Source organism: Petromyzon marinus, chromosome 10 (assembly GCF_048934315.1).
Source record: "Petromyzon marinus isolate PM22_M1 ecotype Great Lakes invasive population chromosome 10, UKy_Petmar_22M1.pri1.0, whole genome shotgun sequence".
NCBI classification, from domain to species: domain Eukaryota; kingdom Metazoa; phylum Chordata; class Hyperoartia; order Petromyzontiformes; family Petromyzontidae; genus Petromyzon; species Petromyzon marinus.
This window is the reverse complement of record NC_133676.1, coordinates 14,209,184-14,233,617: the sequence shown is the minus strand read 5'-3', so window position 1 is coordinate 14,233,617 and position 24,434 is coordinate 14,209,184. Positions and strand designations below refer to the sequence as shown.

Below are 24,434 nucleotides of genomic sequence, written 5' to 3'. Positions count from 1 at the left end.
GAAGCACATTCCTCACTGACCATATGCATTGTCAGGGCTACAAACGACTAGTGGCTGGATTTAGCGCTGCCCTCTTCAAATGAACCGAAGTGTGCCCTGCCTCCCCCATCACCGCCCACTCTTTAGCTTCCCCTTTGTTGTCAGCCTGTTTAACAGTCGCTGAATGTTTCGCTGCACGAGTCCCGAGGTTGCTCTTATCTTGGGGCCCCCTCCGTTCTGCCCCTTTGCATTGCCTTACAGATGTTAATATGCAAATTAATTAATACCAAACTCAAGCACGCATATAGTAACTGCATAAAAGTTGATATTATCAGATAGGATTCTCAGAATTGCAGTAAAAAAATTGTCGGTTGCAGAATTACATTCACTCGTGGCCTTAATGTGTTACTTTAATTGCCACCTGCAGTCACAATTCTTTGGCAGAACAGTTAAAAGCTCACGATTTGTGAGCATTTCATGCACAGTTGGAAGTGTATTATATCACGTGTTATTGTTGGTGTAAGTGTGTATATATGCAGTGTAAAAATGTCAAACCTTTAATCCTACAGCACAAGGAAAAAAGTAGTTGGAAAATATATGCGATTGGTGCATTCCAATTTTAAATGACTGTACTGAGCTAAAACTTACATGCTTTTTAAACGATATTGCATTGAGGATTGCCTATTCCATCCTGAATTTAAACGCATGCATAAAACATTAACTTGCAACATAATATATAAATGTAACAATTTGAATGAGGGGCACATTAAAAAACAGGCTGCTGTGAATATTTGGTAACTATTTTTCCACATTTTCAAGCGCATGAATCTGCGTTGATGATTTCCCAATTACCATCTGGCAATCACCATTACTGCTTGGCATCTGTCAGCTTATAAAATGGCAGTATATACGAATATGCTGTATGTTGATACATTTTTAAATACAAAAATTATCATCAAGTTCATCTAAGGCATTTGACTAATCTTATCACCCTTCCAGGTTGAATAAAATAAGTGTTGCTATGTAGAACATTATCAAAGATGTCTTTTGGGGGTTTTTTCCCACGGGGAGACTTGTCCCCTCCATAGCAATGTCGAATTTCCACCGCTAGTGCAAGGCCAACAACAGGGTTGACCATTGCCCCCATTTCTCAATTAAGTAGTGATATACCGTGACATGAATATAAAAAACGATTGTGAAACAATACGCCAATGCAGTGTTCGACAAACCATCGCAACTGCTGAAACGATCACACCGTCACTTTTCTATCGCTACTACCATGGTTACTGGTCCCATGAACTTCACCCCCTACACTCCTCCTCCCATGCCCGGCGACTTCAGTTCACCAAAGTGACCGGTTCGTCTTCTTTCAACATGTTCTATTCTGCAGAACAAAGCATTCCTATTCTTTTCTCACACTGCCTGACTTTGTAAATGTACTTCAATTGTCTCCTCAGCTCCCAAGCTCTTATAATAACCTTGCTCAATTCAAGAAATGCCCGAACTCTTACCCATTATGTATTCATCTTATCTTCAACAGCGCTACTCATTGCTGGCCACTTTTCATTTTGGTCCTTGTGGTCCTGTTCTCGGCAACTGTGATGATTAAAAAGAAGTATCTACAGTGACGCCTGTATATTTGGAGTTTGCAAGTCTCTCTCTCCCCATGGTCACGTGGATTTTTCTCAGGGTCCTCCACATTTAGAATCAACATCACGTGTTTAGAAATTTCCACGTGATAAGCCACTTCATCAATATAGCCAGGTCGCTTCTGAGAAAAGAGCTATATAGCTCAGTGGGCCTTACCTGATAAAATAAAAATAGTTTAATTGTGTGCTGTGCATAACTAATTTGTGCCTTCTCAAACGTTCGTGTGTGTGCGTGCGTGTGTGCGTGTGTGTGTCCGTCCGTGTGTGTGTGCGTGTGTCCGTGCGTGTGTACGTGCGTGCGTGTGCGTGTGTCCATGCTTGTGTGCGTGTGCGTGCGTGTGCATGTGTGTGTGCGTGCGTGTGTATGCGCGTGTGTGCATGCGTGTGTGCGTGTGCGTGCGTGTGTTTGTGCGTGTGTGCGTGCGCGTGCGTGTGTTTGTGTGTGTGTGTGTGCGTGCACGTGTGTGTGCGCGTGCGTGTGTGTGTGTGTGCGCGTGCGTGCGTGTGTGTGCGTGCGTGTGTGTGCGTGCAGAGCCCGACCACGAGCTCTTCCTCTTGTATGGCAAGGGCCGCCCGGGCATCATCCGCGGCATGGATGTGACGGGGCGAGTGCAGGACGAGTTCATGATCCCCATCGAGAACTTAGTGAACCCTCGCGCCGTTGACTTCCACGCCGAGACCGGATACGTCTACTTTGCCGACACCACCAATTTCCTCGTGGCACGGCAGAAGATTGACGGCACAGAGCGGGAGACGATCCTTAAAACCAGTGCGTATGATTTTTGTTTGTATTGTATGTATGCGTGTTGTTAAATTACATCCGCACCGTACGTAGCCAACTGTGCTAATTGGAGGTGTGGGTGGGGAGGGTGGACAGCAAACTAAACACAAAAATCAGTCCTAAAGAAATGAGTTCTCAATGTTGATGTGAAAGTTTGCATAGCTCCAGTGGCTTCCTAATATCGGAAGGGAGAGCGTTCCAGACGGCCGCAGAAGTGTATCTGAAAGCGCGCGATGTATATTTACTTGTACATTTATAAAACATACGCATTCATGTTGCCAGTATGAATAGTCTTGTTAATTCCATTTAGCTTCCAACTGGAAGGTTGAGCATTCAATTCCCAGTCAGGGTCAGTTTAGCCCAGCATCCTTCAAGGCTTGATACAATTATTACTATTTAATCTAGAGGTCACCGCAGAACTTCATCATTTGACCTGGCGTCTCATGCAAGAACTGTGCTTTTTGAGCAGGTAGACTTTTGAATTTGTCTTCAATATAGCAGTCAAATGACGTGAGCTTGCCAATTTATAATTGGTTTTGTCATACTATAATTGTCAATCACTTTAATCTGGTTATTCGTGCACAAATAGAAAATTGTAACCGTCTTGAGAGCAAAAAAGACGATTCCGCTGAGGTTTTGTTACCAGTGTGCTGTGTTTTCACGGAAGGGTGAGATTTTCTACCGCAACACTTGTAATTGTATGTCGAGCCATATCCAATACTGAAACCTGTAACACGAAATCATTGCTAATCTGCTTCACCCACAATTTACATTCAGAGAACTGTGCAGAAAATCCATCAAATATTCAACAAAATAAATAAAAATTCTATCGCACAAAGCACCCTAAGACGATATAAATTGAACCTAAGCAGATTTGCAAAATCGACCTTCCACACAGATTGCAAAGATCCACTGTTCTGTAGTGGTGGCATAAATGCCAAAGGCTTATCGAGCTGAGCAATGCAAGTTGCGCAATTATGTTCTTGGATTAACACTTTGCGCACTTCCTTCGACAACACGCGTGTTGATGCCAACACATGTCTGCCTTTGCCTGATGCCAGACAGGGTACATTTTGTGGCATATGCCATTGCTTAGGTTCAGCACACGCTAAAATATCCCTTAAGAAATGTGGGGCTTTCCACATGGCTAATCAGAAGCGTGTGGCTGGCTTCTAATGAAGGCTGGTACAGGGTGTACAGGTGGAAGCATTGATTGTGGAGCAGCAGGAGTTGTTCAGCCTCTCTGTCTGTTGTCGGATTTGACTCCTTCCTTTGGGTCTGCCAGTGATCTATGAGTCACTTCCTATGGCCCCAGGATTTTAAATCCCAGTTCCCTGTTGTGCCTAAAGTCTGCTTGAATTGCCAAAATCCTGTTGAACTTTTCACTTCTTTAATTTTTTTTCTTGTTTTGGCTCAGGCTGGTTCTGGCCTGATACTAAAATCAGAAAAAAAAAGAACCCCGTAAAAAATAGACCTTCCCTCCCCAACTCCCACCCCTCCAAAAGAAATGTCGACATCAATTGCATCGTTTAAATGAGTCACGCTAGACCTACTTTCACATTGAAATCATTAGCTCGACGTCACAGTTGAACACTTCTGGCTCACAATTACTCTTTTTACCAATCTACATTATAGCCGAAGGTTGATTATTTTATTCCTTTATTTAGAGGTATTTTTGTATTTTAATTCCTAAACATCTGAATTTCAAACATTAATTGATATTCTGATAATAATTATTACTTCACATTTTTTAAAATATATTATAACAATGACTGGTTAAAACTATATTATTAATTCCGCAATATGTAGATATACATTTGGCATCGCTTGACACCATTCAACTAAATCGATTAAATCTAAAATTGTCGTTTTTTTAAATGATTACGGATGTTTTATTTCATACAGCGATAGAAACACGTTATTACAACAAAAAATGTAAACGGTTGCAATGATGTGCTTATGTCTAAACAAACAAAAAAGTGTGCTCTGTTAGGTATAGAGATCCAATAAATCTCCTACATTGAATACATAGAACATGGCACACATTCAGGCTCGCGTATTCTTTGCTCCCATGTGGTTCAGAATGTGAGTACAAATCATTGACCTCCTGCATACCAGGCAAGGGAGTTATCATCTCGCGTGATGACATGATGATTTACCATTCCCACCAGCACTCGGGGCATATAGCCAGTAGGTTGCACTGCGCCTATTGTATCCTGCGCCTTGTTGGTTTACCTTTGCAGACATTAACAATGTGGAAGGCATTGCCGTGGACTGGATGGGCTACAATCTCTACTGGACCGACGATGGTCTCAAGACCATCAATGTAGCTCGTTTGGAGAAGGCTTCGCAGGCACGGAGAACGCTCATTGAGGGGAACATGACGCATCCACGGGCCATCGCTGTCGATCCTGTGCACGGGTAAATTGCGCATTGTGTGTCTGTTCGTATTAGCTTGACGTCAGGATCCCCCCCCCCCCCCCCCGCGCGTTTGGGGATTCGCAATAGCTCAGTTGATCCTTGAGATGGCAAATTATTCCTGTAGTGTTATGCAGGGTTTATTCAACAAATTCAAATGAAAGCAGTGTAGCTACTTTTGAGCTTACCTGATGGTACTACCGTAATATTTCGGGACAGTTTGTCGTCACAGTGAAAGTTTTCAAAAGATACATATTCGCTTTGAATGTTTATATGTTAATTATGCATGATATTTGAGCATAATTATAGGTTGCAGCGGGAGCCTATTGGTCGAAGCACTGCACTGTAAACACGGTGACCTGAGTTTGATCCCTGAACAAGGCTAATATCAGTGGCAAGTGATATCTGAACCCCCAATTTGCAATGAACCAGCATAGAGCTGTTTACAATTATTCATGCTTATCATTATTATTCTTCACGGCAAAACCAAAATACAGAAATATCTCAACTGACAACCGTTTGCCTGGTCTGTACCTAAACGCGTTTGAGTACAGATTCATGTACTGGACTGACTGGGAGGAGGACCCCAAGGGCACCAAGCGAGGGAAAATTGAGCACGCCTGGATGGACGGCACCCACCGCTCCATCTTCGTCTCCTCCAAGACGGTGCTGTGGCCCAATGGCCTGTCGCTCGATATCCCCAACGGCATTCTCTACTGGTGTGATGCCTACTTCGACCAAATCGAACGCATTAAGCTGGATGGGACCGAACGCAAGGTGAGCCGGCAGTTCCCACGCGGCCGCGATTGAGGCTCGGGTGAAGCGTGTGGAGGCACCGAGTCGGTGCCACGGTGGCGAGATGTTAACTCTCCTGCCCGGTATGCAGGAGGTCAAGGATTCGATCGCAACCCTGATGCCTGTATATTTGGAGTTTGCGTGTTCTCCCCCGTGGTCACGTGCATTTTTCTACAGGTCCTCCGGTTTTTTTTTCCTCCACATTTAGAAGCACGCATTTCGAGTAGTTGGCTGCGATACATGTTATGCGTGATAAGCCACTTCATTGAGCCATCGTTTGTGGCTAAGGTTGCCTCTGAAAAATAGCTCTATAGCTCAGTGGGCCTGACTTGGTAGAATAAAATAAAAAAATGTTTATAGTTTTATAGTGTCGCAGCTCCTCACAGCTGCGTGTGCACACACATACGCATTCAGTATTATTCACGTTTAGAAATGTGGAATGATTTGAATATTCAATGTATTTCTCGTAATGTAAAAAAAAAATATTCATGATTTCAAGAGTTTTCTTTGCCTTTTATAAAAAATAACGGATGCCTGGATGAATGTAGGTTGAAATGTTCGGCAATTTGCAGCTGTGTATTTTATTAGACGTGTGATGATTCGCTGCCACCACCCCGCTAACAGTGATCTGAGAAATTGTGATAATTGTCACTGATGGTTTGATTGGTCTATAGTGTACACTTTTCTTCACAATATCATATTCTTTTCATAGACACTAATGTTCATATGCAGTGGTGGTGTTTTTTTTTTATTTGTGCTTGTGCGCAGCTGCCAATATCGCAGCATTGGCAACTATTTTGTTTTATGTTTGAAGTTAGGCCAACATAATCCTCCCTTTTGCATGTTGACTTGACACATTTAGTTTAATGTTTCGGTTCACTCCTAACTTCACCTGTTATTATTCTATAGGCCCATCACTTTATCCACTTACATTATATCAACTCTACTCAGTTTGGTTTGACTATTCCTTGTGTAAACAATTCTTGACATGTTTGTGAAATTTTGATTTAAAGCTTTCGTGACTGCAGGGATTCATATTCTTGGTTCTTTCGGTAAAGTCACGTAGAAGGGAAGCAATAAAATACGTAATTTTTGTTTTATATTTTTATTATTTTATTGTTTCCCTTCTACTTGACTTTACCAAAAGAACCAAGAATATGTTTGTGAAACTTGTAATTATGTGATTATATCACAGAGGGCCTGCTAGATCTGGTTGGCTACCTGCGGTGCGAATGAAGTTCTACATACATACGTAATATGGGGTTAACCAAGTATACCACGTGACCACCCTGGATTCTCTATATATTTTGTTTTGGTTTGGTGTATTAAGGGTGTCTTGGTTTATGAGTCATTTAGTGATTTTTACAGAAATTTATTAGATTAAACTATATTACCTGATAAAAAAAAAGAAACGAAAATATTAAAGCCATAAACCACATGATCGATGTTTTTTTTGGCAAATATCTTTCAAGAGACCTCTCTTTAATTTGTGGGTTTATCCCTGGAGATAATATTTAGACTTTAGTGAAACCTGCTGTCTATGTTGATTAATAGCCACATTGATAGTTTTAATTTGCAATATGCACGTAACTTAATGAACCAGTGTCCTCTTGCACATACTGAGTGCATGGCCCTTCTGTGGCCACGGTCTTAACATGTCTCCAGCGAATGTGTTATGTAACCTTGTTTTTCCCTCTCAGTGTTCAGGCAGTTCGCATAGCTCTCTGCTTGGCCCATTTTGAAAACGATAGAACATGGTAATGGTTACAACTAAATACGTGACACTTCTAGTACAGTGTGACTTTTGGAGGCAGTGGGTTCCACACTCAGGGTAGCAGGGTTACATGTAAATTAACTGAACTCTAGCACTTGTATTATGTGTAGCTTAGGTAATGGTGTTTATTACGCACAGTGTATTTTATTACTTTGCACAATGAGTGTTAAAGGAGTGTCAGAGGCCACATCAAAGGTGATGTTCATCCAACGAAAACAACCATGGTGGGCCACTCAGTAAACTTACTTTATACAGTTAGGCTTGGTGTACTTCTTTTAAGCGAGTCTTTAAACAGAAATGGATTTATCTAGAAAAACTGGATTTTGGAGACAATGTAAGTCACCCAGTATTGCCTTTCAATTGACAAATACAGCCGTTTCAGTGAAATGGCATGTTTCCAAAGGAGCGTGTTCACACGGACGTTCAACTCATGTCAATCATTAGAATTCAGAAATCCATGGTGATGAGCCCAAAACAAAAGTAGTTGTATCTTTGAATGAGTTTTTTTTTTAGCTATGGGAGAGAATTTAAGAATCCAAATGAAAGCCATGCAGAACAGGTGGGGGGGGGGGGGGGCGAACATATAAACTCCACACAGAAAAGAGGTGCCCAAGTTGTGAATTTAACCCAGGAACTTCTTTCTATGGGGCACGAGTTTTACCATGCCGCCCAAAATGTATCGCAATTATGTGCAATATGCAGCTGTATGTTCACTGGACCATGATGTGTTTTTGAATCTTGCTTTTCCTGTCTTAATGGCTCATTTCTTCCAACAAAAAGGCACAGTTCTGCATAGTTTGTTCTCGTTCAAAATAAACTTTACATTATTTTTATTTGTAGTTGTACTGCGTGGGAAATTGCTGCAATCTTGAACGACGTAATAGAAAATTGTACACTTGCCAATAACACACCACTTGTCTTCAAGTTTTTTGTGACATTTACTTGTTAGCCCATTTCATAAAAAAAAGCGATGGTTATTCATTTTCTTCATGATAATAAAAAAATGTTTCAAAATAATCAAATAAATAATTGCATCAATAAATAGTCTCCACGCATCCAAATGAGATTCTACATCTCAACTAACCTTACTCTCTACAATGAAGGTACCAATTATATGCATGGCTTTTAACTGTATTACAGAAGCGCATGACCTTTTATGAACAAATAGGGTTTTCCATGCATTCTATATTCGCATCACTAAGTGTTTCACGTAAATTTAAAAAAATGCCATTTCCTCTCTCTCTGGCCGTTAGTGGGCTGGTTATGCACATCTTACTGCATGCTTGATGAAGAAGTCTGGAATAGTAACTCTCAAAATGCTTTGATCTAAAAAAAAATCGATATGCATTTATTCAGGAATTTTTTAATGCCTCAAATAATACAAATATATATTTAATTGCTTGTAGTAGATGGTCTTTTTTCTTGTTAATGTTATGGGCCTTATGCATTTATTTTGTTACCATAATTGAACCACTTTTTGGCAAAAAGATCGCCACATTTTTGCATAAAAATTGTCCATATTCCACATTTTCCAACTTGTGTGGACCATAAACGTTGGTCGAATGCACCCATGGCAATACCACTAAAGCTAAAATTCCACAATGTTCCAAAGTGAGAGCATGGCTAGGGGAAGGTCTCTCGTTATGGAGGGTTTCCGCCATCGTGTGGAATGGCATAAATAATGATTGGCGCGGCATGACTTGTGTGGGTAATGTTGAGAGGGCAGAGTGACCCACTCTTCCCTAATTTACACGCGTGTTTTTGTTGTATTCGTTTTGCAAATTCTTGGGGGAATTTCAACACGAAATTTTGATTGAGGTTTTTTTGGTGCTCTAAAGTTGCCAGATTGTCGACAACACATGCAAAGGAAGAAAATAAAACTGAGCATTGAGACAAAAGAGAAGACAAAGGATGGCAACAATGTTCATAACGATAAAGTAGCTCATTATTGTGGCCATTATGATGATGTTATTACCGCTTTTGCTGCTACCATTGTTGCTTTTTGTTGCTGCTGTTGACTACGATGAAGTAAACGCAGAAGACGATGTAGTGTTCCTGAGAAGGCATAATTGAGTACTAAGACTCATTTTTAAGATGGGTTTGCATGAGGAGGCTTACTCCAGTGTCCAGAAAAAAACACTTTTCTTATTGGGGAATAACACCCACACGTCGACGCGCAGAGCTTCAAAAAACGAATTGCTCGCCTGTTTTCTCGTGGCCAATTCACTGCCGAGTGGCTTTCGGATATTCGTTAATGTCCACTTTATCCATCGATCCTTGCCTCCAGAGTTATGGAATGCAAGTGTGAAGCGCACGCCCGCCCCCAGTCTTTGGCAACTTAGCTGAGAACAAAAACTCCACTGCACATGAGAACCCGGTTTAGTCACAGCCAGCTGCTTGGATTTGAGTCCAGGTTCTCAGCTGTGCCATCTCAATGCTCTGACCTCTGAGCCACCTGGCCACCTGGAGCAAGACTGTTGAAACATTTAACAAATGTCTTCATCTGACATTCGCTCGGTTCTCCCATCTGTAAATTATTTCACCCCATTAAGTTCATAAGCGCTATATATCACTTATGGTGGGAGGAATTGTGGGTGCTCTAAGTCTCGTAGTTCATTTATCAAGCATGTAAGATGAGAACGAACATCTTCTAAATTTCACGCGGGCAGTGATAGACTACCCTATGCTCGTACATTGTAATATTGGTGGGAGTTTAAGGTTTAAGTGGGAAAATAATGACTTTGTCTTCCAAAGGAGATTTGGCTCGTTGACTTTAGCTTGAGGTTAATCTGTAGTCCTTCCATGTGTGACATGTCCCTCATTAAAGAGCCAACTTGTTGATAAAAAAACTGGTTCGCGACAATTCACAGCCCTTGCAGGTATGACGTGTCACTTGTTAAAGATCTGACTTGTTGGTGCCACCTCATTAATGCACATCCCTGGCATGTGTGGATTGGCAATGCCGACTCAGAATATTGTGCAAGTACTTTAAATAATGTGCGACATTCCTAGCTAATATTTGTCTCATTCAAAATGCTTAGCACATCTGGAGTGAAAGGTTAATCTCCAGTCGAGGAAGGTGTTATTTTAGACCAATTTAGTAGGCACACAGCCTCTGCATTAAAATGTGGTGCTGGAACAGTGATTACTTATTTAATTTCAACCTCTCCTCCCCTTATTATATTTTGCCCCCCATGTACTACAGATTTATCTGGTTACAACATATATTGAACGTGCTGTTCTAGAAACACATTCATGTTGATTGAAAATCATTCAAACTGGAACGCAAGCACCCTCATTCGCATATGCGTATGTTGAATAAATTTTTCCCGTGAAACTTTGAAATACAATTTTATCCTTTAAAATGAATAAAACTTCTCAACATAGGCAGTGTGCAATCACATCCTCAACTGTGCAATAATATGCATCTGATTACATTACGTGGAGAAGCACTTAAACCTTCCAACCGCGAGCATAAGTGTGTATAAGTACCCATCAAGTAGGATTTCTTCAAGCTCTCTTAAACACAACCACAGTGTGAGGTGTGCTCTGCAATCGTTGTCTGGGTTCTACATCCAAATGGAAGCCAAGTGAAGTGGTCAGTCGTAGAGAGAAAATTGGTACAAAAAATACATCCATCAAGGATGTTCTAAGCATGTCCTCTTCTCGAATGGGTTTGAGGAATGTACGCGGACACATTGCAAGAAAATTGTGTGCAACTGTGCAAAATTGTGTGCAACTGTGCAAAATTGTGTGCAACTGTGCAAAATTATCCACTGAGTTTTTCACATTCTCTTTAACTTTTAACATGAAGGGTAATCCTACGCTTTGCGGGTGAATTATATTTGCTACCCTGTGCCTTGAGTATTGGTTGACGTGAATGTATGTTACAATCAATGAGAGCAAATACGTAGATGGTGTGTCTACATGTCGAATGCAGATTTTTCTGTTGAACCGCTCCGAGAGTAGCATGCATTGGCGATGTACCAGTGAGCTATGATAGTATCGAGATTTGATTGTCAATTAAAATGTTTCTATGTTGGTTAACTTTCGCAATTACTGTAATAAGTTGAATTCAGTATAAACTGGAGTTGTATTTTTAGTTCGCTTGAGATTAACAACATTTCAACATTTTATCCAACTGGCTTTCTTCCATAAATAATGAAGTGTTTGGTAAGACAGTTTTAAATGTATGGGAAATTATGGGCGTGACTAATTAGCAGGGAATGAGGTGATCGTGGGGATGATGATAATTTACCACAAGTGTAATAAATGTATATGTATATCGATGTGTATGTATAAATGAGAGAGAGAGAGAACATTTCCACATTTGGTACAGATTTTGAAACATTCGGAAATGGTGCCAAATTAAATATTGCCGATTTCTGCAGACCATGTCGATTCATTTAAACCACAAGGGGGACAAAAAAAGACTCACGAGGACTTTCTTCACGTGTGCCAGCAGTGCCAAGTCTGGTGATCTCAGAGGCCTGGTTTTAAATTCCATCCAGAGGACATTTATTTTTGTTAAAGAATGGTTCTTTGACGTGGTTTTCTTCAGCCGAATCCACGCTAGCAGAGACATCCCTGACAGTAAAAGCCTTTGTGTGGGGCGCCTCCATCGATTTCACGTCGGTGAACGTCGTGACCTGAGGAGGTCCCAAGTATTCAGTTTAAAGATCTTGATTAATTAATTTGTGGTGGAGTTCGACTGAAAGCCTTCAACTTTCTTCTCAGTCACATGTATCCACATTTCTACTTTTACCCACCATACCAGTCCCCATAAAAGGCAAACATCCCCCATATAGCCTTCACAGACTTATTGGGGATAGTGCTGTTTGCGAGCACCTATGAAAGCTGGCAGAGCACACGAGGAGGGGGTGGTTGGGCCAGCACCACGCCCGGCCGCCTTTGTCTCCCGAGTGGCGATGTTTACACGTCACGCCAGGCACTCATTTGAGACTGAGTCGTCCTAGAGGAGGCCCAGAACCGATTCAGATAATCGTCATTAGTGTTGGCCGTGAGCGGGAATCGAACTCGGGTCATGGGTTTGTAGCGTAGCGCGCTAACTGCTGCACTGCTGCTCCCCAGACGGATCCGCATACATTTTTTTTTATGGCTGCTATACCCATGTATAGCAGACATAAACATGGCTACTTTTGGAACCAGGCCAATGCATTATTGATGGACACGTGTACCAAATACATTTGCTGATTCTGGGAAAATATAGATTTTTTTTTGTCGCAGGAATTCTCATTATACTTTCTGTAGCATATTGTCAAATGGGTTCGTGTTCTCATATAAACCAATTAACAATTAACATTGCAAATGTGTTGGTTCAATTAATCTGCCAGTCTGCGTAAATGAAAATATAATTTCACTGACATCCAGCCTCCAACATTTTCATACAATTGCTAATTCTAAATACTGTCTTTATTTAATGTTTGTAACCAAATACTTCAGATACCATATGCAAATTAAATTAACCTTTTATCTTTTTTGCAATATTGTAATACAATTTTTTGTGAAATATATATTTTGAAGCTTGTAATGAGTAAACAACAGTTTGTTTAATGTATTCGCTGTTGTCTCATACTTATCATTAGACCATTCATTTGAATAAATGAATTTTATTTGTTCTGTTGAGCTGTAAAATCTAACATTGTAAAAGCTTTTCTCAAAGGCATGGCACTCTTCGTGGAAATGGCAAATCACATATATTGTTTTTTTTTAGATGAACTGATCTAATGTTAGATATTAAAATGCATGTTGCTCCGAGGCTACTGCTCACATTGATGCTGTACATCCATTCTCTCCAAACAACCTGCTCACAGGTTTTTAAAGCGTGAGTGCTTGGCTCATTGCCCTGCGCGTGTACACGCTTTACATTTCACAAACCTTGTAAAAGCAGCATGTTCAACCCAAACCAAGGTTGGAAATGACGTTACTTAGTCGGTCGAACAAACCTCCTTATTTTTGCGTTTGCAGTTGTTTGCCTGGTGCCGAAGGTATCTGTTGCTGGTGTGGTATTTGCTGTTGCTACGTGTGTGTGTGTGTGCGCACGCTACTGCTATTGAGAAGAAATAAGAACTGTTTTGCTATCGATTTGGTGGCTTTACTAGTCGGCTGGGGTTTAAGCTAAATATCAGTGGAGGAACAGAAAGCGTCACAGTTTGTTTGTAAAAGCTGCCCTAGATTCACGAGTGTTATTGCGTGTGCAACCGTTAAAGGCACTTATATTCAATGATTGCAGAGAAAATTGGAGCAATCCATTTTCGTTGGGCTTTTAGTATTGATTCGCCGTATCCCCCCCCCCACGCCCACCCACCAACCCCCTGTTAGAGAAGCTCCTAGTTTGATTACGTTTTTTTTTTGTAAAGACCATCTGTGAACATTTGTTTTTGTGCATTGTTACTTGGGAAAATGCGCAGATGTCACTACTGAAACATAGTAGCTATACGTACACAACATTGTCCATAGGTGTTACATTAGTGGTGAGTCACGTTTAGCGGTTGATTATAATAAAAAGCCACGATCAATATACTGCTGAATGAAGACCTCCCCATGTTGTCACCATTCCTCATGGTCTTACAATTGTGTAGTTCCTGTGCACACGAGCCAATCTTCTTGTGAATCGTGACTGCCGTTTTATCAGCAGTCTCTTTTATCGGCAATCGGCCCTTATAAAGATATGCGTCCTGCCCACACCGACTGACTTTTCTCAACAGTCAAAATGATCGACTGTTCACAGCTCCGATTAGAGCAGTTGGCTACGTACGGTGCAAACGAAGTTAAACAGACATACGTGATGTCTCTAATTTGCATTGTCCTCTGTCTCCGTGTAATTCCCAGCGTACATATGAAGCAATTGGCGGGACCCCAGGGTCCCATCACTGCCCCGGGGTGGGAAAAACCGCGTGGCTACACGAGTCTTGTTGCCTTACCGACAACAAAACTAGTGTCAATCGATTGGCCTCGTCGAGAGCTACTCGGGGCACTAAGTTTCGTAAAAAGTTGAAACATTACATAAATACGTTAAATTCACTGTGGGGGCGGGCTCGCCTTGGCAAAGAAGCTGGGGATCGACGGCTGACCGGAGGGCGTCGTCGGAGGGCGTTATCGTCGCGTGCGACTGCGGCGGACGCCCCCCGGGGCTCGCGTTTGGCCGGTGGGGTGGCGCCCATCGTGTTGATCGCCGCCTGCTGGTGGCGCTTGTTGGCGCGAGTCTGGGCGGGCGGCGCGTTGCTGTCGGGATCACGAGTGGCGGACTGAAAAATGATAATTATCGACCTGACTTTTGCGGGACCCCGGGGTCCCGCCAAATGATTCATTTATCCATGCTCATGTGTACTTTTTCGAATTTTCTCCGTTTTCTTTGTCAGTGCCCGTGTTTCTGATCCATTTGCCATAGCAGACAATGAATAGCCGAAGTATGAACCATCGCAGATTCGCTGCAGCATTGTCATTATAACAACCAATAAAAATGTATTACATGGAATGATTGAATAACTTAACAGAGAAGGCTGCAGATTTGAAGTCACGATAAATATGAGCAAAACAAAAGTTATTCTATGAACATAATAAAACGAATGTTTTAAGGGACACAACTGCAAAACACACTGGAGCATACGTGTATATACGTAACTCATTTACTGAAGGCAAGACTCGGTGGAAAATTACCACATAGAGGTTAGTTGAGAGCAGGTTTGGAGTGCTTTTGGAAAACCACATCTAAAAACTGAAAAACAAAAAAAACCCCATTCAGCTTTACACACCTACTGAAGTTGTAATTGCATTGCACCTGCTCATTTTATCCTGTTGTCATTTACACGTGCAATTAGGTGGTCTACGATGGGCAGGAGCTGAGCCATCCGTTTGGCCTGACCCACCATGGCCACAACATCTTCTGGACCGAATACCGCCTGGGCACCGTGTACCGCTACGACACCATCAGCCGCAACACCACCGTCCTGCGCAACGAGCGGCCGCCCATCTTCGAAATCCGCACCTATGATCGCGAGCAGCAAAAATGTGAGGCTCTTTCTTCACGGCAGGCACCAATAACCGTGGACGAACGACGGTTTTGCTCGAAGTTTGAGACATTGCAGATGTTAAACGACATCGCGTGGATTTTGTTCATGCTCGCATTGGGAAACGGTTGATCGTCAAGTAAATATCACGTTTGCTACAGCTGAGGCATGTGCTTGGCAACAAGGGAACACTTTCTCCCGGAGGTCGGAATTAGGTCACGTCAGCATGTCCTGAAAGGCAACATGCGGTTAGTGGTTCCACTTTTTTAGATATGGCTCTCGGCTGATCCGTTTGAATAAACTATGAGCGTCAAACATTGGGTTCTATAAGACCATTGGCGATTAGGTCAGAAAACATAATTACAGGTAATGCCTCTTACTTTGAAAATAACCATGACATGAGTAACTTCGGTGTTTGACGTATGTATCTCAACACATATACATATGACTAGAATGGATGAAAAAAACATTTAAAAAAACACAACGTGTTTCCTTAATGCCTATTTTCCCAAATTATAGTCGGGTCAGCTATTTTCACAAGACAACCGTTGGCATACAGATGATAGATGAACAAAATTTGTTCTAATTAGTTAATGATCTACAGGTGCACTGTAGAAGAAAGTGCTCTGGGTCATCATAATCACAGGACCCAGGTACATTGACTGGTTGCCTGCAATGATTGATTCGATAGAGGTCATGCAGTTCAACAGCATTGCTGATGCTGCCACATTTATTTTCCGTTAATCGAGTAATATTTTAATTGGCTGATTTGAGCCACTGTAATAAAGTATGTAAGTCAGATTTTAAATTGATTCATGCTTGTTTGATTAATTAGCTTCGCCTACTGCTGAAGTAAAATAAAAAAACGAGTTAACCGTTTTCACATTGTATATGTCTAGCTCACATCTTTGCCAGCCCTGGATTAAAGTGCGTTGTTATGGCAATATGTGGCTGTTGTCACTTGCCAAGGCCCAGTGGTGGACTTTTTCCTTAGATTTCAGAGAGTGGCTTCCCCATCTGTGACATGCAAATTTCTCAAAGAGCCTGAATCCAGTGTCAAGAGTTCCCAGTGAATTTCGAACTCGGCAGTCCAGACTTGGCATAAATAACAGTCTGAACATTCATTAGGACATTTATTTTCCCAGTCATGGCTACGTGAACAATTTCGTGCCGTAAGGATACAGTTGGCTTGAATGTACTATAGATGACTCGTTAATTGCAGAAAATTATTCAAATGAATAACACATTGCACATTTAACCTGCTGCTTTGCGTTGCATATCATAAATACATTTGTATTATTTGCATTCGGGGTTTCTTCAGTAATCAAGGTCTAGACATGCCTGGATGTGGATTTATGCTGAACTCATCTTCTTTGGTTCTTTCGGTAAAGTCACGTAGAATGAGAATAAAATAATAAATTGATAAAATAAAATAACACAATAATTTTATTTTATCAATTTATTATTTTATTCTCATTCTACGTGACTTTACCGAAAGAACCAAAGAAGATGAATCATTGCAGTCACGAAAGCTTTAAATCGAAATTTATGCTGAACTCTTTCCCACTGCGTTTAAGTATAAATAATGTGGTTATCATTCTGTACTTGATCAAATAGATATAAATTGGTGAAACTGTCTCTCTAAAAGAGGGCATGAATGGCATTTACAAACAATATAATATAAGGCTGAAGCGAGATAAATATTTGTGCATAAGAGTGGCAGCAATAATATTTACACACTATAATGTGGTGGGGTGACTTTTTCTGCAACATATATTTAAAATCGCTGCCTATAATGGGATGGTGGGAAATCTGGGACTGCAAAATATATCCTAAGAATGCTTTGTGTTTTAAGCAGTCTTCAATTTCAATTCTGTTTCGTGCAGTGAAAATAATCCAGCCCACATTTTTCAGACACCATGTCAGATGCAACTCGTAGGTTTACAAGCCATCGCAATAAATATTACTCACTACGTTTCTCATATTTTTTTAGGAATAATTCGGCCTTATAATGAAGTTTAGTCACATGAATGTATTGGTTTCCTTAAATGTTTTTGTTGATTTCAGTGGAACATACTGGCATCATCAGCAGCCATCGTATTTCTGCGGCCTGTATGAAGACCAAAATTGCTATCACTATCCCTCGATGCCCTGCAATGCCACAATCCATATCTCACCTGTGTATAAGCAGACCTCATCGCTCTGTCTGTGGTGGTCATTCTAGGGTTCCATCCTTTGGTTGACGGTCCATCACCAGTCCCATCCGCTTGCTATTATCCCATCTCGCGATGCATCCTGCCCAAGCGCTTGCTTTTCTTTCAATGCAAATGAATATACTCGGAGTATTTATTTTATACATATATGCACTTTTTTTTTACATTTTAGAATACAGTTGCGTCTTAAAATTTGATGGACAGACTTCACAGATTTTCAGCCAAATCTAAAGTGCCCCTTACAGGTTGCAAGTGTAACCTGCTGTTACTAATTAGGTGTAATTGAATTCACCTGAAAAATGCAACCTGGCGCTGCAACCCTTGCACATCATTACAGATCATTGCCCTGCCTATGAGCGATGAATGCGATGTTTATTGTGCCTCTGCCCGAGTAACTAGCGACGAGTACATCGAAAGCGAATGAGCAATTAGCACGTTAAATTGTCAACAGTTTGTATGCTTTCCCACCTCTATCAACCTCTCCCTAATTGTGAGTTGCAGTCTAACAAAAAAAATTGGTGCTTGCAGCTTAAAAAGCGGTAATGGAATGTTAACTCTGCAGCTGAATGGCTATAAGCTGCAGTCAGCATAAGTTCAACAGTAAAAAAAATGGCGTTGCTTTCATTTGCCAATACAGTGAACGTGATGTGGCTGTTAATTGAGTGGGCAACCTCATGTTTTTTGGATTCATGGCTGCCAGCATTTTCTCTGGCATTGATATGTTGCACAGAAACCCTCCGTATTATTGCCTGCATTCAGACAACATAAAATCGAAATACTTTGGTAGCATTGCTCAAATAACCAACATTCACTTTGTGTGCCCTCTAAATACATACCGCAATAAATGTGAATATAATTTTCAATGGATAACTGGCAGGGATATTAATGGACGTGCAATGTTGGGCTTGTGCCCCCCTGTCTCCTTTCTCAAGCCGGGACCAACGCGTGCCACGTCAACAATGGGGGCTGCAGCATCCTCTGCCTTGCTGTCCCCGAAGGACGCGCGTGCGCCTGTGCTGATGATCAGCTGTTGGACGCCGACAACATTACCTGCAAACGTGAGCGACAGCACAGTTCGCCCTGGGGCTCCGCGCGCACACACACAGCGTGCGCATGCTGTCTCTTTCCCTTTCGCACGCTTGCTGGCGCTGGCTCAGGGTGCCGGCCACGGTGGCACACGGGGCGCTTGATGGCCAAGTCCCTGGCCGGGATAGAACGTCGCCTGCTAAATACGTCTACGTACCTCTGTGCACTTGGGACAGTGTTAAGAAAAGCCTGAATCAAGAGACGTGTGTTAGGTATGAGAGATTAGTGTTTGGGGTACAGCAGTGCAGAGCATAATTATACGTAATGGTTAATGATGGTGATGGACAACATTTTTGTAGCCTTCAGAACTCTGAGGCTCTTGTTGAGATATATTGTGCCACCTTTACAAAACATTCAATATGAGGGCCTATAGCCCATTTCACGCCCCTTTGCACGGAAACATTCTCTAAATATTATTGTCGTAAGATCTTAGAGAAAGGAAAATATGCAGACTAATGTATTATTCACAGTTGGATTTTCATTCTGTATGTGCTTGATCGTGAAAATGTAAAAACAAATTTAACAGCAGAACTGTAGGTCAATTATGCAGTGTAAACTCTTTGACAGTGTGCTTAGTAAACATTTGTACTTTGCTCTTCTAAATTCATTTTTGTTTGCTATTGCTAATGTAGCCTGCAGTTTTACCATTGAACTAACAACGGAAGTGGATCCAACAAAATCTAAAATATTTATTCACTTAAGTAGACATTTGTTTTACTTATTTATACACAGAGCTTTACAAAAAAAAAACCTACTTACTATTAAGATAAATGTTGAGGCTGTGCACAAGTACAACAAGACAAATATCCCACATCAATTTATAGACTATTCTTTACATGTACACATTGTAACATTTACTAATTTCATACCAGGTAAATGTAAGAGAGACCCAGGTCAGGGTTAGATGAGGCACGTCACAAATGGGTTTTACCTGGATAATGTGCTAATAACATGTATTTGTGCACAAAAACACGAATTGTCATGTACATATTTAGGAATGGTACGCGTTATTAAATGCACAGGTAAATGTATGCACGGATATTCACACGGCTATGATTGTGTAGAATTGGATCCCGTCAACAGCATGCAGAACAAACGTCAAAATGCACTCACCGGAATAAAATTGAATTCACTACTGTCAGGAAATTTAATACATGTTTTAAGGCAGATGATAGAAGGTTTAGTTAAACCATTCTACACTGAAATGCCTTTGTCTCACAAGCCTAATAATAAATTTGTTCATGAGCTATATTACTTATTTTCTAGGTTGTATTATGAGTTACCACATTAAGAATAACATAGCTAGCATGAGGCTGCATTGAAATATCAAGGTGATTTAACCTCTCAGGGCATATACGATAGTCTCTGCACTGAACACATTTCAAAAATGCACAAATAATGTACTTTTCTCATGCACAAAGTCACTTCATAAATCCTTTTGCTTGTTTTGAATTTGGAAATTGGAAACCATTATCAGCATGTTCAAAGTAAATTTTCATTTTTGTTATAGAGAATATTCCTAAAATTATCTAAAGAAATGTTTAATGTTGTCGGTGGGTTCACAAAAATATTTGCGTGTACCATTGTTTAGGCAGGCTTCAATCGCATTATTTATCATTTTTAATGATAAAGGTGTGGCCCTGCAACTCCACACTCACATCACTGCTGGCAGAAGGTCCTTCGCGAGAGAGGAGAGGTTAAGGCACTATATAAATGCATGATAAGAGAGCCCCTATAGAGGGTATGTTCGCCGACCGTTCAACACTGGCCTGATATCTTGGAGGAAGTGAGAGTACCCACGCTTTGCCCCCACCACACGTGGTCCACCATGAACCAACTGTGGCGTTGTACCCCTTTGTAGAGCTGGGTGGACATACGTGGGTGGGGGTGGGGGGGGATTTAATAAACTTTTTTTTGCAACTGACGCTGGGATATCGAAATTGAACCGGCGACCTCTGGATTGACAAGTCCAGTGTGCTGGTCATTACATTGCCGTGGCAAAATCCGCATTGTTGATACATGACACTCGTTGTTTCAACTGTCATGAGACCTGACAGACCCCTGTGATTCTGTGTCCAGGGGTAGCAAACCGTGGGAGCATTGCTTGCCTTCTCTTTTCGAGCCTCTTGACAGCGGTTGCTTTGGACACATGCTCTATGCTGAGCACTCAGTTTATTTGTGTGCATAGCTTTCACCGCTGCTGCCTAGGCTACTGTGAGTACGGCACCAAGCCTCAACATGCCTTGAATTCTGTCAAAATACCCAGCGTTTGGGTGGAAATGTTGAGGGCAGCAACCAGAAAATGCTAAACATTTGCAAATAACGTAGGGAGGAAAAAGAAAATGACATGGTGATGCTGCTGCTGCTGCTGCATTGGCAATGGTGCACAAGCACAAACGATGTAAACCCAACCTATTCATCATCAATAAGTGCCTTAAATGTAAATAAAATGGTGACATTTTAGGCAATGACCCTTCTCGGGGAGACCGGGGAGATGGTGACTAATAGTTTGAGACTGCACTGTATACCATTGGGCCTTGATACTAATTACATTTTAAGAATGTTTCCAGATGAACACATTGAATCAATTTACTAGATTTTGAGCAACAAGCAAATCCTTGGAATATAACTATATACACACAAGTATAAACTAATTTGTATAAAAAGTGATATCAAAAGTTGCTGGCACATGCATCCTGCATCATCATGTTGTAGTGTGGTATATTAGAAAATTAAGTTGCATTAGATATCTCAAATCAACAGAACGTACTTAATTAGAATGCTATCCTGAGCCTGTGATAACTGATGGACAGTGTATTGGCTGACTTTCAAGGACTGCAGGTGCCGCTAAACAAAATCCCTGGCCAGAGTACCATTTATGAGACTGTGTGTAATGTGATAAAGATCCCTGTATACTCTCTTCTGGAAATCGCCAATCGCCTGTTGAGTGTGAAGCAGCAGCCATTGTGCTTGGTTTTACGTGCGTGTGTGTGTGGGGAGCGATAGTGTAGCGGTTAGCACGCTGCGCTATGAACCCGGCGACCCGAGTTCGATTCCCGCTCACGGCCAACACCAGTGACGATTATCTGAACCGGTCCCGGGCATCCCCTAGGTCGACTCAGCCTCAAATGAGTACCTCGTGCGGTGTGTAAACATTGCCACTAGGGAGACAAAGGCGGTCGGGCGTGGTGCTGGCCACCCACCCCCTTGTGTACCGTTACCGGCCTTCATAGGTGCTCGCTAACAGCACTTGCTCCGACAGTCTGTTAAGGCTATACGGGGGATCTTTGTGTGGGCATGGGAAGCGGTAGTGTAGTGGTTAACACGCTGTGCTATGAACGCGTTAGCCTAGGTTCGATTCCAGCTCACGACCAACACCAGTGACGATTCTCTGAACCGGTCCTGGGCCTCTCCTTGGTCGACTCAGCATCAAATGAGTACCTGGTGCGGTGTGTAAACATCGTCACTGGGGAGACAAAGGCGGCCGGGCGTGATGTTGGCCACCGACCTCCTCGTGTGCCGTGCCAGCCTTCATAGGTGCTCGCTAACAGCACTTGCCCCAACAGTCTATTAAGGCTATGCGGGGGATCTTTGCCTTTGGGCATGGGGAGTGGTAGTGTGTATGTTAGAGCGCTGCGATACGGACCCAGTAACCCGGGTTTGATTCCAGCTCACGACCAACACCAGTTACAATTATTTGAACCAGTGCTGGACCTCCCCAAGGTTGACTCAGCCTCACATCAGTACCTTGTGTGGTGTTTGAACATCGCTACTAACGAGACGAAGCCAGCCAGGTCTTTGTTTTTCTGGGCATGGGGGAGATTTTATTTTTGAAATGGTAAAATAAATAAATAGACCCTTCCTCGGTACAGGGTAATGTTTGCTTCTTCGTTTTGGTAGTGTGTTTTTCTTGTGAATGACATTCTTGTATGTAAACATGAATAATTAAACATGTAAATAAATGGAACATTCTTGATAAAAGTAGTGAAATTATACTTCATGGAAGTAAAATGCAGATGTATTCGACATTTTTAATACATTTAGTGCTCGTATCAATGGTTTTTCTCATGGCGATATACATAGAAGTACGTTCATGAAGCAATTGAGGCAGAAATTAGTTAATATGACATTAAATGCCTGCTCTTACAATTAATAAACTTCTCTGAGAAGACAAACACGTACTAATGGCACTCGTGTGCACATTGGGTTAGCTTGCTAACTACATGTCATTATTATGCTTGTTTGTTATGTCTTTTTTACAAAACACGCATTTGATATGTTTGAGTGGTTGTGTGTGCTGTGATGTTGCTCAGCCCGAGTTTGGTTTTGCATATCATTAAAAAATTCAATAAATAGAAACTAAATTTGGATTTGAAGCTTTCGTGCATATCATTAAAAAATGCAATAAATAGAAACTAAATTTGGATTTGAAGCTTTCGTGACTGCAGGGATTCATATTCTTGGTTATTTCGGTAAAAAATAATATATTTTTTATTTGTATTATTATATTGTTTCCCTTCTACGTGACTTTACCGAAAGAACCAAGAATATAAATAGAAACTGTCATGAATACTGTCATGAATTAGAATGCTTTGTGCACTTTTTAAAATCCACAGCCCAAAGTAAGTAAAATGTTTTTAATGAGCAAATGATTTGTCAGCTAACTTCAGGCCATGCTTATTTTAATTTTAATAAATAGGTTGCTATTACAGTTATGAAATGAATGCATATTGTTTACCCTAACTCTTGTTTCCGCATCAGCTGTTGCAAAGCGTAGTGAAAATGTCTGACTACATATATCAACAACACGGCCTATGTGTCTTAATGCGTGCATTTATATTACAAATGCAATCATGGAAACACGTGCACTAACAGCCTTTCCAAGTGTATCAGTCGACATTGATTCTATATTTGTTTGACTTGACAGTTCGTTCCATGAAGACGAATTTTGTTCTATCTCGGTTAAACCCTAGCCCCGTTCTCACATTGCTACATCTTGCCAATGGGACGTTGCACATATTAATATTTTATTTTGTATTAATAATTGGGTGTGTGTTATCTATCCTGGAGAACTTTCTTTCAGATTGGAGTAAACATGTAAAAAATGTGTTCCGTGTTTGGATCAGTGCACATATAAAAAAAACAAAACAAGGTACATTATAATTTACCACTGTGGAGGCAACACGATCGTTTACTGTGAAACAAATCACGTCACTTAAATAGTGACGTTTTAATGTTTTAAGCAAACAGCATAGTGTGTACGCCACAATGGATACATTTTTCAATGTTAACTTTGCATTCATTTTCTTCGGGTGGAAAAACTAAACGTAGAACAGAACTCCCTTGGCCTTTGGGTAATATGTATTTATAATATGTTATCTTAAGTCCAAGAAAAGAGAAAACGGTATATGTATTAACAGATGAATTATAATTGCCACTAAAAGACACATGAATCACGAAAACTGTCATTAACCCTCAAAGAACATCAATGCATTTGTATATATTTTTTTTTACACGCAGAGTTATCAAAATGACCTTAATTTGGCCACATTAAAGTCCTGAAATTTAAACTTCTTAATAACGGGCAAGTCTTCGAATTTTTTTTTTGGGCCGCACAATGCCTTTGCGAAGACGCTTATTCAAGTTGTCTTTGCTTGCGATATAGCGTACACCTTGGCTATGAATCTGTTTGCACATTTCCACGGAGCT

The 24,434-nt window shown here is 41.2% G+C and overlaps 1 protein-coding gene across 10 annotated transcripts in view; it reads left to right on the top strand.

The window, feature by feature from the left end:
- Positions 1-24,434, top strand: part of LRP1 (LDL receptor related protein 1) — a 313,912-nt gene that overhangs the window by 153,105 nt on the left and 136,373 nt on the right. For all 10 annotated transcript variants that reach the window (XM_032951130.2, XM_032951128.2, XM_032951126.2 and 7 more), the window contains 5 exons: positions 2,161-2,397; positions 4,653-4,830; positions 5,382-5,604; positions 15,238-15,427; positions 18,572-18,697. In XM_032951130.2, the coding sequence (XP_032807021.1) occupies positions 2,161-2,397; positions 4,653-4,830; positions 5,382-5,604; positions 15,238-15,427; positions 18,572-18,697 (954 nt within the window). The remainder of the gene's footprint in view (positions 1-2,160; positions 2,398-4,652; positions 4,831-5,381; positions 5,605-15,237; positions 15,428-18,571; positions 18,698-24,434) is intronic.